The sequence below is a fragment of the Mustela putorius genome, unplaced genomic scaffold (genome assembly GCF_011764305.1).
Source record: "Mustela putorius furo isolate JIRA1106 unplaced genomic scaffold, ASM1176430v1.1 tig00003834_pilon_pilon_pilon, whole genome shotgun sequence".
Lineage (NCBI taxonomy): Eukaryota > Metazoa > Chordata > Mammalia > Carnivora > Mustelidae > Mustela > Mustela putorius.
In genome coordinates, this window is record NW_025421987.1 from 98,259,999 (window position 1) to 98,274,243 (window position 14,245).

A 14,245-nucleotide genomic window follows, 5' to 3' on the forward strand; every position below is an offset into this window, starting at 1 on the left:
CGTGGCTAACTTGCCCTCAGTAGAGGGCAACCAGGAGAGTTGGGTGTCTGGAAATCACGTCACATCCAGAAAGACAAGAATAAATTGGGATCTGTGCCACAGATGATGAAGAGGATGAAGACAAACAGTCACCAAATTTTTAAAGTCAAGAGGATTGTAGAAATAACTATATAATCTCAACATTTTTCAGGTAAAGGAGAAGGAGCCTATGATGACCATTTTCAATTGTTTTTAAGGCTGCCAAATAAAAGAGGGAGCAGATTTATTCTGTTTTCCCAGATCAAAGGTCAGAAGGGTGGAGGTTCTAGTTCAATACACTGATAAAATCCTGAGCTCCCCTTTCTGCCCCTGTCCCCCCAAACCTCACTTACAGAATTTGGAGATATCCCAGTAGAGGCTAAGTAGCTTCCCTTTCTGCCCCTGTCCCCCCAAACCTCACTTACAGAATTTGGAGATATCCCAGTAGAGGCTAAGTAGCAAATCCTGGCCACCAACTTCTACCTGTGTTCCAGGTATAATCTCCTCAAGAAACTTTCCACGGGCAGCCTGACTAAATAAATATTCCTGCCTCAGCGTTCTCTTCCAACTGTCAGTCTCTCTCTCTGCCACAGATTTAACACATTGTGTGACTATCCTGTTTCTCTGTTTCTCCTCAGCTAGGCCCTGAATGGCAAGGACTGTTTGTATCCTCAACACCCAACATCCTTTTTGATTCATATTAGGTGCTCACTAAATGTTGACTGAGTTGGATTTCTATCAGGCAAAAGGCCAGTCTTGGGCAATCTCTTTCAAATATGAAATGCTAAAGGCGTCTTGAAGAGTTGAGACCACCAGTAAATTGTAATCAGCTGTCTGTCCTCAAGGCGGAACGTTCCTCCTCAAAGACTATCTTTTCCCCAGCCTCAGCCTAGCCACAACTTGTCCCAATACAAACTCCGTAGATCTAGAGCTGGCCGTTCCATTCCTTACTCAGGCTAATTACACAGATTAATTTGCAGGTACACCGAACAAACTTTGTGATTATAGAGTCAAAGATTTCAAAGAAAGACCATAACTGTGGCCCATTTTTCATAAAGTCCCCTATGTACAGTATCTTTCTTGGTGTCATTTCTAGTATTCTATAATGTGAGTATGCCTGCCCCAGGGGGTGCCCCAGATTATCCACTGAAAACACAAAAATTCTCCCTGTATACATATGCATCTGTATGTGCATGTATATCATAGGCACACATATTTGATTAAATCGGTAAAAAAGATGCAATGTTTCCCTAGACTTTCACTGACAGACTGAAACTGGAATCTTGCTACAAGTACCAGCAGCCGGAGGGGTGGGAGAGGGCGCCGTCAGGAGAGCAGGAGGGTGGCTCATTCATCCTGTTGCTTTCAGGGGAGTTCAAATTATCGCTCTTTACAAGCACCCAGTTAAACAGATTTATCTATTATCTACTTTTAACTAAGCTTCACAGAAAGACGCATGGCTTATCAAGTTTCCTGCAAAGAAACTGCAGTTTGAGGACAATAATATGCATGAAAGCACATGAGAACTTTTAACTCTCTGTTGGCCACCTTGTGGGGTAAAGAAATAATGATGATCTAATCAGAACTGCCACGAAACCAGGCCAAAAAAATAATTAGAGATGATCAAGGAGGCAATCTGAAATATGGAACCAAAACTTCTAATGAAAAATCTGAATTTCACCCTAAGGGTATCCTGAGTTCTGAGATTATGAGCCAGTGATAGAACATGTGTACCGTTTATAAACTAATATATGCAAAGATAGGGAGTTGCAAGTTCAAAAAAATTTCTTAAGAGAGTACACGATCAAAGGAGTTTGGAGACTCCTGGCCTGTTCTTGCTTCTAAAAACTTTTTTTTTTTTTAAACTTCTTTTTGATCATTCTGGTCAATTGTAGAAAACTTTGAAATGCATGGGAGCTTCAATAGCAAGGAAATATCACCCATATTTCTACTACCACAGTGTAATTATTCACCTTTGGTAAAATGTCTCTGCCATCACAACCATTTCATATAAAACTTCTTTCATGGGGTTAAGCTGAAAGTATAGGAAACACTTTACAGAACATTGTGTTCCCCCATGGGTCACTGTATCTAGTCTCCATGGAGGTTAAGATGGTCTGTCAGGAATGCAGCTGCAGTCCTGGCTTTAGGGCAGTTGCCCACTACATCTGGGTAAGCTTAATTCTTGGTGGGGACGCCCTGTGACCTCAGCCCAGGTTATCCTGTGGGTGCCACACACACCTTACTGAGGAAAGGAGCCTGGCACAGCAACTCCCATACTATCTTAATTGTTAAATTAATTAGCCCATCTCAGCCATCGGTGACATGGTTAAGGCGTCATGCTCAGATTCCCAGATGTCAGGCGTGCAGGCCTGCTCTGGTTTTCAGTAATCCCCAGGAATTCTGAGTATGTCCATCAAATGCCTTCCTCCAGAGAAGGACCCCATAGCTGAAGGTTCTGCAGAGACGGCCCCTGTCCTGGCTAATATCAGTTTCGACATGCCCCTTACTGCCGAAGCCACCCTTGGTTTCCCACTCTGGCTCTTCTCTAGATGTTTGCTCGTCACCCACCCCCCCCACCCCCCGCGAGTGAAACACTGGCTGGTATTTGAAATAACCTCATCACCCTCAAAAATAACTTCTGACAATCTGAGTTGAAGCAGAAATTTTTCATAGGGTTGAAAGGATTTCCATTTTGATCTGGGATGAAATGCAGCACTTCCCAAGCTTTGGGCCACACCCCAGATGGGGCACAAAACCCCTTCTAAAACCTGCATGTCATTTCCTAAACCAGAGGGTGGTGAACCAAGTCACTGTTTTATCTCCCTCATTTTATGAGACCCTCATACGATGTCCCCACTTTTGCTCTCTACTACAGATCAACTATTCACATTATTGCGTGGTATGGGAGCTACGGGGGTGGGGGAGAGCATTTGTATACAACACCAAGGTTGAAGAATTCAAATCCTGTAACTGAAACAGCAAGCTCCTCTGGTGCAACAGTTAAATAGGAGCCAGTTTTAAAGTATTGGATTTGCAGTTTGCTTTTTTGGATAATTTTGGTGTATCCTCTGGATTGTTTTTCAGGAGTGAGAGTGAATTTTCCCAGAACCGCTATAGGCAAACACACCCTAGTGATGCCCGCCACCCCCTCCGGCTAATGTCAGGGGTGCAATTCATGGCAAAGTGAAGCTATCAACCCCATTCTGCAACTAAGCCAGCAACTGTGACCTCAAAACCATGTCATCTAACAAAATAAAACCCAAACATCCAAACCCTCAGATGGTTTCCTTCCACTTAAGCAGTTTTTTTTTTTTAAAGATTTTGTTTATTTATTTGACAGAGAGAAAGATCACAAGTAGGCAGAGAGGCAGGCAGAGAGATAGGGGGTAGAAGGCTCCCTGCTGAGCAGAGAGCCAGATGCGGGGCTCCATCTCAGGACCCTGAGATCATGACCGGAGCCGAAGGCAGAGGCCCAACCCACTGAGCCACCCAGGTGCCCCCACTTAAGCAGTTTTTGATGTGGACTGGGAATGACAGGAGAGTAAACAGAGACTGCAAGAGCAGAATCACCACACCTGCTCTCATGATTTCCCAAGGGATACATTCACCTTCGGCAGGCACAGCAGAGCTGGGGAGAGATGATGGGAGTGCCTGGGGCTGGGCCTGGCAATCAAATGGAACTCTGTTTATTTTGGGGGGCCTCACTCCCGAGTACCAGAGATTAACAATTCATACCCCCCTTTTCCTGTCTTTGTTACCTTGGTCACCCCAGCTCTATGAAATTCACCACATTCTCTCTGCTGCCTGCCAAAATCTCTAATTTTCCACTAGTACTTTTATTGTTCTTTCAATATATATTTGTAAGTATACATTTCTTTTCCTTAAAGTTTGTTTAAGTAATCTCTACACTCAGTGTGGGGCCTGAACTCCTGACCCTGAGATCAAGCAAGAGTTACACACACCTCCAGCAGAGGTGGCCAGGTGTCCCACAACTTATGCTTTAATAGTACTTTCCCCCTGACATCCTTTTTTTTTTTTTTTTAAAGATTTTATTTATTTATTTGACAGAGAGAGAAATCACAAGTAGGCGGAGAGTCAGGCAGAGAGAGAGAGAGAAGCAGGCTCCCACTGAGCAAAGAGCCCGATGCGGGGCTCGATCCCAGGACACTGAGATCATGACCTGAGCCGAAGGCAGCGGCTTAATCCACTGAGCCACCCAGGCGCCCCCCCCCCGACATCCTTTTGAGTGTAGATTCAAAGTAAATTAAGTAAAAAGTACATATAAATTCACCTAAAGTTATAGAATAAGTTGGAAGGATAATCAAGATATAGATTTAAAGACTTATCTTTTCTTCTTTTCCTTTGTGTCACAAACTATCCAGACCGCCCCTTTTTTTGAACAGGCAAGAAATTGCAGTGGCTTCCAGGGAAGGAAAGGTAGAGGTGTGGTTATAAGAAGAGACAGATCATTAAGACAATAACGGATAGGAAGGATTACTTTAGGACTGCTTTCTTCTTATATTTCTGATTGTCAATATAAACCCTGTTGGTCACAGAATTGAAGAAAAGAGCATCTTTTGCCAGGACAGTTCTCTGGTCCTGCCTGGGACTGGGACTGGGATATGGGAACTGCAACATTAGAGGGGAAAAAAAAGTCCTTTCCTTCCAAACCAGTTTCATGAAGTTTCCACAGATATTGTTAGGAAGATCATTCCCAGACACCCAGAAGCCCAAACTGTTAGGAGCCCATCGGAATGCACAACAAATTTTTAAAAAAATGATGGGTGGAGAGCAGCTTTCCCTCATACCACACCAGCAGAGAGCAAAGATAGAGCCTCTTTAATTTAACCCTTCCCATCCCTGAAAAGGACAAAGTGCCTTGGGTGTTGGACACTATTCACAACCCAGGAACCCTACTGGCCTGGCTTTAGTTAGTGTTTCAAAGTAGAAAATAATAATAGGTGGATATTATGTGGAACAGACATTATTAATAGGCATCACAAAGGGGATATAAATATATCAGAACATCCAATTCTGACCTTTGCAGAGGAACTGAGGAGTCCATGAGATGAACCAAGATGGCCTTAGCACAGACTTACTTTCTTGGTGAGCACAAAGCAAATTAAAGAAAAGGTCTTCCTCCCTGTGGCTCCTGACTTCCTGACTGCTCTGTGATTTCATCTAGCTCCTGACCTCTAGTCATCAGCTGAGGAGGCCTCCGAATTTTAATACCTACCTGTTCCTGAAGCTAAAGGACCCAATGGCTAACTCAAATAGCCAACGCCATGGTCTTTTAGGAACCAATGTACCAAGGGTCCAAATAACCCCAACAAAAACTTTCTCGATAAAGTCATTCCTAGACAGAAAGTGAAACCGAGAAGCTCTCTGCCTGGCAGAGCAGATGAGGACAGAGGAACGGAACCAGGTAGAACGTGAATTGGGAATCTGCTGACTCTGCAAATGGATCCTCAAGGCACCATCCCCTAGAATTCCCTTAGGGTCCTGCCCGATGCCCCTTGCCAGCCCCAGGCCATGCCCCTGAGCAAGAAGCAGGCCTCTAGGTGGCGCCCCAGGACTTTCCCTAACTCCCCGCCCTCTCCGTCCGCGTGCCCCGCCCCCGCCTCTACCTCGATGGTATACTGCTCGAAGATGCGCAGTTGCAGGAAGATATCCAGCTTGATCCTGCGCTCATGGAACAGCTCCTCCATCTGCACCTGGGCGTCGTCCAGCTGCTGCAGGACTGACTCGACGTGGCTGATGGAGCTGCCGTGGGGCGTCTTGTTGTTGGACACAGCCGAGTCCCTGCGGCACAGGAGGGGGGAAAGACCTGGCCATGTTAAAGGGATATGAGGGCAGGAGGTCTTCCTCCTCTGAGCAAGGGGGGTGTGAATGAGCTGGGTCACTCAGGACATTTCTCACACTCTCCCTGTGACCCTGGGACTATCTCTGGAGCAGGCGAACCGATGACTCACGTATCCTCTCTGAGGTTCCCCGCAATGCAGGGCTAAGACTAGCCGCTCTGCTCGTCCTCCGGGCGGAGAAAGGGATCAGAAAAGGGAACGCAGGCAAAGGGCTCTCAGAGGCAGAATGTGTTAAGGAAACGGAGCGGTGCCACACATACATGCAACCTAGGACGCATGGGTTTAACATGCACACGTGCACACGCATGACAGTAAACACAATGGTCACAACACATAAGAGTAGACAAACTAAAGGCACATAAAAAAATCACTTCCTGGTTTAAATAAAATGAGATCACAGCTACCAAAATTTCTCCTCCACTTCACAGTACCCTGCAGAGCCTGTGCTTCCCACAGGTTCCAAGCTGCTGTGAGGAAAGCATGGGATCTAGACGTCACAAGCACAGATTGAGCCCCCAGTCTGACACACAGGGGCCTGTGGCCTGGGGACATCACCTCCTGGAGTCCCAGCAGCCTCCTGACAAGGGCACTTATTAATGCCCTGCCCTGCTCACTTCATGCTTTGCTGTCAAGTGAGACCGTGCCTGTGAATGTGCTCAGTGACCAGAACATGCTGCGTGAGTGGCTATGAATCCTGAAAGGACACGTGAGAAGTGCCACGTGCTGATGGGGGCCCAGGCCCAGCTGTGGAGAGTAGAGGGTAGGGGCACGTTAGGCTGGGGCAGCAGCAAGGCTGCCAAGAGGATGTGTTCTGATTTGGGCGTGAAAAGGAGGAACCCAGCCAAGCAGGTGGGAGGCCTGTGCTCTCTGAGCAGAAGAGTCTATGCTAAAGTGGCAGGGGAGGTGACAGGTTATAGAGGGGAACCAAAAGAAAACATACTGAGCTTCTCAGAGAAGTGAGGGGGTGGTGAGACCTCCAAAGAGATCATTATAATAGGTCAGTTACAGGTGTCGAGACGTTCAGATTCTAGAGGGCCCTAAAGCTTGCAATAAAGGGGCACGTTCATTATCTTGTGGCTTCCTGGTTTCTTATACACTGTAAGAAGTCAGAAGAAAAGGGCAAAATCATCAGCAGGCTGTCAGCCTGTGTCTGTCTCAGAAGCAGCTGTGTCGGAGTTCATATTGTTTCTGAAGTGGTGTAAGGCCCATGGTCAGGAACCCTTCCTTCTGCCATTCTGAGAGCTCCCAACACCGGCCTCTCTGGGCACCACACCCAACCAGGAATGGAACATAAGGCAGGTACTCAATGCTCTGCTTTATGCATTTGTTGAGGACTTTGCTGTTGGAAGGATATGCTTGTTCTGACTGCTCCTCTCAGGCTGTTTTCTATCACACAGCTTCCAGAAGGAAGAGAAGGATTTCTGAACATTTTGCACAGCACCAATGTCAGCGTCACACTCACTAGGAGGCCCAGAGATGATGCCAAACCGCCTGAGATGCTTCGATGATGAGTGCCAGTGAAGTCACAGAGACCAAGAGAAGATGTGTGCTCTGCTGGGCAGGAGGCATCCGCCCCTCTCCGCCAGGCATGGTTCACGTCTTTTCCTCTTTGGCGGGTCTTGAAATCAAGGACGCGTGCCGGGGCTAGAGTCAGGCTACTAGGGGTGCACACAGTCCCCAGTGGTTCTTGGTCACACAGCTAGCTAGGGTCCTCTTGGAAATCCATGGCATCTAAGCTGTAGAACAGGCCTTCACCATCACAGAGTAGCCCTTGGCCCTTAGGCATCATGTAAGGTTGGCAGGTGAGAGCAGAGGTCTCCCCCACAGACCCAGCCCACACAGAACGAAACCCACTAAGCTTACAAAGAGCATTTGGAGAGGAAACACAAAACCATCACAAAATTCTAGAGCTGACAGAGCTCCTACAGCAACCCCCTTAATTACACAGATGAAGCAGCTGAGGGCCAGAGAGCTTAAGTGACAGCCTGCTATTTGGAATTTTTTTCAGAAGCCAGTAACAGTAGGATTTCTTAGATAGCCAGACAAAACTCATATATTATATATTAGTAAAGATGAACTGGGGAAAGAAGGGAAAGAGGCTGTCTTATTAGTATGCACCAGGAGGACTCAGAAACATCCCATGTGCATGTTTGGAATAGACACAATTTCCAACAGAAAAAATGTGTTGAGGCTACCTCAAGGTAAGTTCTCATTGTTTGTTTAATTGGACAACCAGTAACAGGGTTGGGGGGGAACCCTCTCCAATTGAAGTAATTCCCTCAGGCCCCAGGGCTGGCCTGGGACTTGCTGATGAGATTATTTCTGTGTGGGGCTGGCAGAGGTCCCAACACTCAGTGATTCTAGGACAGAGCAAGTCCCTGGGGGCGGAAGACATCGTTAGCACTATCAAGTCCTACTTATACAGCACCTGGGCCCAGAGGTGGTGCTGAGGGCTGGCTCACCGCCTGTGACACCTTATCTGAGGTGTCTGTGCCCTTGACAGGAGGAAACTAGATATTGATGACCACAGAAAGGAGGCAATGTTGTGGGTGATTCTAAATGAATGTAAGGTTTTCTATAGGATTTTCCTTCTTGGTTATGTTTGTTTAGGTTGGTAGAGAGGGAGTTGTATTTTCTGGGCAGCAAGGAATGGTGGAAAGGTTGTATGTGAGCAATGGAGAGCAGACTGGGATAAGCACACACTCTCTAGATCCCCATGGAGCCAAAGCCAACCGTTTTTGCCACCTGGAGCACTAGCATTCAGGGTTCAGCCCAAGATCAGAAGCCAAATAACATGGGACTCCATAAAGGCTATTTCCCCACATAACCAACTATGCCGTAATTCTTCATGAAGATGCTATTTATTTCCTATTGAATGTGGTTAATTTTTGTGTCTGTGTTATTTATTGATTGCTGAATAACATCATGAATAATACATAATTCTCTGAAACATCAGAGCTTCTTCATTTCCTACTTCATCCTCAACTCAAGTTGGGTATGGCACAGGCATTTTTATATCTGACAGATGGAGAGACTGAAGCTCACAAGAGACCACAAAGCTGGCTGTGGCTGAGCCAAGACCGGGACATGACTTATCTCACATCTAGTCGAGGGCATTTCCCACTGGAGAGCACTGCCCATGCTGACCTGGCCTCGCTGGGCTCCCCTAGGGAGGGAGGCGCTGACCTGAGCTGCTGGATAAGGTCTTCGCCTTCCTTGATGACGTTGAGCGTGGCATCTAGAGTGGCGGTCTGCTGCTGCTGGAACTGTTTGATCAGTTCCTGGACCGCATCCACTGAGTCCGCACAAACGTCCTCCAGCATCTCCTTCTGAAGGTCTTCCATCCATGTCCACAACTGTGGGGGAAAGAGCAGAGACCCCATGCAGGGCAGACAGGAGAGGTCAGGGCTGGGGCCAGGGCCAGAAAGTCAGACATGGGACATGCAACCTAACCTCCACCAGTCAGTGTGATGTCAGACTGTCCTTCTCACTGGCATACCTACATTTAAATTCATTATACATCTCTGTTAAGTTCACTCCATTAAATTCACTCTGTTAAGTTCACTGTTTCTGTTCCCTAAGGATGAGAACCACCCCAGGCTTCACTTCCCTGCGGGTCAGTGAAACCTGCCTTCGTAGAGCAGGGCGATCACTCATCTTGGAGACACTAGGAAGAACAGGGGATTGCTGAGGGACATATATTATTTCATCTTTCAGAAAGGAGGGCTGCACATACTCCAGACCACTAGAGGTTGATTTCTAGAAATGTACCATGACTTTGGAAACATGCAAAAAGGAATGGGCTGCTCAATAAGAACCAAATGAAGAAGGGGTGCTGGGGTGACTCAGTTGGTGAAGCCACTACCTTCAGCTCAGGTCATGATCATGGAGTCGAGGGATCGAGTCCCACATTAGGTTCCCTGCTCGGTGGGGAGTCTACTTCTCCCTCTGACCTCTCCCCTCTCATGATCTCCCTCTCTCATTCTCTTTCTCAAATAAAAAAATAAAATCTTAAAAAAAAGAGAACCAAGTGAAGATTAATTTTAAAAATATGTGTCATGCTAAATTATTTTGGTCTTTTCAGGGGTGCTAGGTTGGTTAGAAGGTTGAATGCTAAAAATGTAGCTTATCTTAATTTTAGGGTAAGGATGCAACATTTCCCCTATTACATTCAAAGCACTGAAATGCAGCCAGGGTGATATTACTGGTCAGGCAACTTTAAAAGAGCTAAGTATAATGTTGTGAACAGAATAAGTACTGGAAATGATGAGGAGCTGGACTGAATTACTGAAAACTCATGTAATGATAACTCTTCTTCATACTGAAACTAGGTCTCCATGGCCTGCCACAGGGCTCCATTTCTAATACTCCTACCAAGCATGCTCACAAAATGAGGAAGGGAAAGATGAGTCTGGTGCTTGCTTAGAAATAGGGAACCTTCACCTGGCTAGCTAGAAAGATAAGCTCAGGCCTCTACCAGGGAGAAAACAAAACAAAACAAAAAATAGTATGGAGAGAAAATGGGAGAGACAGAATCAGATGTAGATTTTGGCCTAATCTTTTAACTCGTGGTGCCTTTGAATAAATCATTCCATCCTTGGCTCTCTATGACTTCATGTGTAAAACACGTAACGTGATGTAGGACTTGATCCCAGCACCCCAGGATCATGACCTGAGCCGAAGGCAGACACTTAACGACTGAGCCACCAGGTGCCCCTGAACACATAAAACTATTGTGATGATTGCCCTAAGGGATACAAATTACTATTATTCAGTGTTCCTGTCATTTAGCAGCTTACAATCTAGTTGTAATTCAGTTTATTTCCTTTACCAAAAAACAAAAACAACAACAACAAAAAAAACCCATCCTTTTTTGTTGTAAAAACAGACAGCAAGGTTTCCAGACCATGGAAGCTGGGATACATATTCCTAAATGTATGAATGTACTTATTTAAAATTGGGTGGAAACCAGGAAACCAGGAAGTTCAGGGTATTGGTCGCTGTTGGTTCATGTTATTTCATGTTGCCATTTGGCCTAGAGAACAAAAGCTTTTTTCTACAGGTGCTGAAGTCCCTGGGTAAAAGATAATGGGTTTTCTGAAAACTTACTGTACAGACAGGCAGTAGAGCATAATGGTTAAGAGTTTCAAGCCCCAATTCTACCATGTATCAGTTAGACAACCTTGAGCAAATAAGCTACCCTCTTTGCACCCCAGTTTTCCTTATCAGTAGAGTGGCGATAATAATAGTATGTACTTTTATTAATATTACTAATAAGTTGGTACCATGTGTGTATATGTGTGTATGTACATATACACAAATAAGTGAGTTATATCCATATCTATCTATATAGATACCTGTATCTATATATACCATTTAGAAACAGTGCCTAGCATAGAGGAAGTGCTAGGTATTATATTTAAAAGATACTTTTGATGCAAGCCACCTCCAGTTCCCACTAGAAGGCAGCAGGAAAGTTTAAAGTACTCCTTCATTTTGGAATTAGTAAAAGATCAACACCAGATTTGGTCTTTCAGTAGGCTAGGTTGAGCTGGGCCTCTCTTTGCTGTTTTTGCTGCTTTGTCCTGGGATGTGTAAGGAAAGCCTAGAGACTGGAAAGTCTAGATATTTCTAAAGGAAAGAAAGAAAGAAGGAAAAGAAAATAAAAGGGAAAGGAAAGGAAATAAAAGGAAAGGAAAAGAGGATGTAAAGAGAGAGATAACAACTGTAGATACCAAACAAGTCATATAAGACTTGATTAGAAAGTTGAAAGAAAGAAGAAACAAGAAGACTTGAAAAGAAACTTGATGTGTTGAGGGAGGACAGGCATCGAGACAGAAGACCGATCAGGGTAAGGTTGGTACTTGCTATTACAGGAATAAGAGACAGAAAAGAGGCTTATAGGGATCTTGAGAATTTTATTTGATTTAAGATAATTCTGTTCTCAGTACCATCCTTAAGCTATTTTAATGGCTTCATAGCTTAGAGGTCTTTTCTTCTTCTTCTTCTTCTTTTTTTTTTTTTTCTCCACACCCAGCTCCCAGTGGAGCCCAATGTGGGGCTTGAACTCATGACACTGAGGTCAAGATCTGAGCTGAGATCAAGAGTCAGACACTTAACGGAATGAGCCACCCAGGCACCCCATTCTCTTATTTTTAATAAAACTTGAACACCTCTGGTGTAGGTCTAGGGAAGAAAGCATCATTTTTTTTCTGAGGAAATCCACCATGCTTCATGGCTCTCCCTCCTCCTGATGGTCATGCAGCTAAACAGCAGGGGTAAAGAAACCGACCATAGAAATTGCCAGATAAAAATGAGACATCAGTGTTACACACAAAGGGACTAGGGAAAGACTAGGGACGTCTGAGAATACACTCTGATCTCTGAAGTCACTGTCATTAGAAAAATGTGTCCTCCCCCCCAAACAGTCTTTGACTAGTGAATTGAAACTGATTTCTCACATTTCTAGTCACATATTCTATTACATTATAAACAAATTTGTCTAAGGCAGAATCAAACCTACTTGCTGCTAAGGAAAATCAGCTAAGAGATAAATGATGAAGGACAGTACTCGGTGCAGCTCAGCCCAGTGGTTAGCGGGCTGATAAGAAAAGAAGCACTGGTCTACCTTCAGGAGGATAAAATATCAAACAAAATTGCTTGTGATTAAAGAGAATTTGGCTTGGAGCGAGGGAAGGGGACTACAGCACCAAAGGCAAAACATTAGTGACCTCTTTCTCTATCTGTCCTTCTGTTATGAAAACAAACAGAAGAAAAGGAACTCTTGAATGAAACTGATATTTACTGGTGATAATTCTTGATTCTGCCTCTGTTGGCTACTCCTTGAGCATAGGAAAACGACTTTTTTTTTTTTAAAGATTTTATTTATTTATTTGACAGAGAGAGATCACAAACAGGCAGAGAGGCAGGCAGAGAGAGAGGAGGAAGCAGGCTCCCTGCTGAGCAGAGAGCCCGATGCGGGGCTCGATCCCAGGACCCTGGGATCATGACCTGAGCTAAAGGCAGCTGCTTAATGCACTGAGCCACCCAGGCACCCCTGGGAAAACGACTTTACTTCAACTACTTCATATTGAAACTGGTGAGTGTGTGCACGTGTAGGCATGTGTATGTATGGGCTCTGCAGCTTATCCCTAAAATCCCTTCCAGCTCTAATTTGCTATGGTTTCTCTTCAAAGGCTGATGTCAAGAAGAGGATAGCAAAGAAATGGCTTTCTAAACTAAAACACAGTAGTCTCAGCTTGGACACAGAGACATCCAAAGTCCAGAAACTTTAGCAACAGCTTAAGGATAACTATGATATCAAGTTAAGACACTATTAGCAACCTAGAAAGCTTGAGTTGTGAGCCACTTGCAATCCCACAAGGTCACACCCACAGAGGTGACCATAGGAGCAGCACATGTAAATCGTAAGCTCATAATACGATTTTTTGAATAAGGACCTCTGAGGTGTACATAAAGTAGACAAAAAGAACATTAGTGTCCCTAAACTATGAGTAAGGCCCAATATTCCATTTCCTAGGCTACAATTTTCCCATCTGAATGTCCTGTTGGTTTTCTTCTGTGTATGTGTCCATCTGACTTAGCCCTGAAGAGTGTGCCTAGATTGCTTTGAAAAGAATCCACATCAGAGTGCCACTTCTATTAGTAATTTACTAGTTATCAGGCAGTCAGTGAAACCCAGTTGGAATGGTCTCTCCCTTCAAGCTACCACAAGTAATGACTGCCAAAACTAGGTAAACTCATGGAGTTTGTGAGGTAATCCTGTTGTTCTCCATTTGGTTTCTCTCCCCTAGGATGATCCTTTTTACCCTCTGTGTAAAAAGAGTCCCACGCTTTAGCACTGCGTCTTTTCCTTCAATCCACTGCTTCCAGAATGACTCTCATGATTCAGACATTTCCAGATGCTCTTCTTGGTCAAACACACCTGTAGTGAAGGGACCCATTCCTTCAGGGCTCTGCTCTTTGGTTGGCAAGGATTACTCGGTCCATGTGGACAGACGCACTTAGGTGGTTTTATGTGTTCTTCCTCTCAGAGAAAACATGTGGTTGTGGCCCCAAATACGTGTATTCAAACAATGGACCTAATTTGAGAAGTTCTAGAACCTTAGCAAAGGTGCAGTGGATGGAGCCTTTGAACGTACTACATGAAGTTAGTCCTAAAAGTATACCGGGGAGTTCAGGAGCCCATACTGCCTGCAGAGAAAGAGGCAATGGAAAAAGGCAGGGAGGGAAGGGCAAGGAAGGGAGACACTAGGAGGTCTGTAGAACTAATGAGGCTTATGGATGAGTGGTTACGGAAGAAGGTAGTCTGTACCGCTTTCCTCTGCTGATTGGCGGTTCAC

At 45.0% G+C, this 14,245-nt stretch overlaps 1 protein-coding gene across 23 annotated transcripts in view; it reads right to left on the reverse strand.

Annotated features, from left to right (window-relative positions):
• Positions 1-14,245, reverse strand: part of KALRN (kalirin RhoGEF kinase) — a 659,936-nt gene that overhangs the window by 303,395 nt on the left and 342,296 nt on the right. For 19 of the 23 annotated variants that reach the window (XM_045088793.1, XM_045088798.1, XM_045088792.1 and 16 more), the window contains exons 12-13: positions 9,030-9,238; positions 5,649-5,823 (exon numbers count right to left, since the gene is read on the reverse strand). In XM_045088793.1, coding sequence (XP_044944728.1) covers positions 5,649-5,823; positions 9,030-9,238 — 384 coding nt within the window. The remainder of the gene's footprint in view (positions 1-5,648; positions 5,824-9,029; positions 9,239-14,245) is intronic. The other 4 variants (XM_045088796.1, XM_045088794.1, XM_045088807.1 and 1 more) reach the window with 1 other exon arrangement.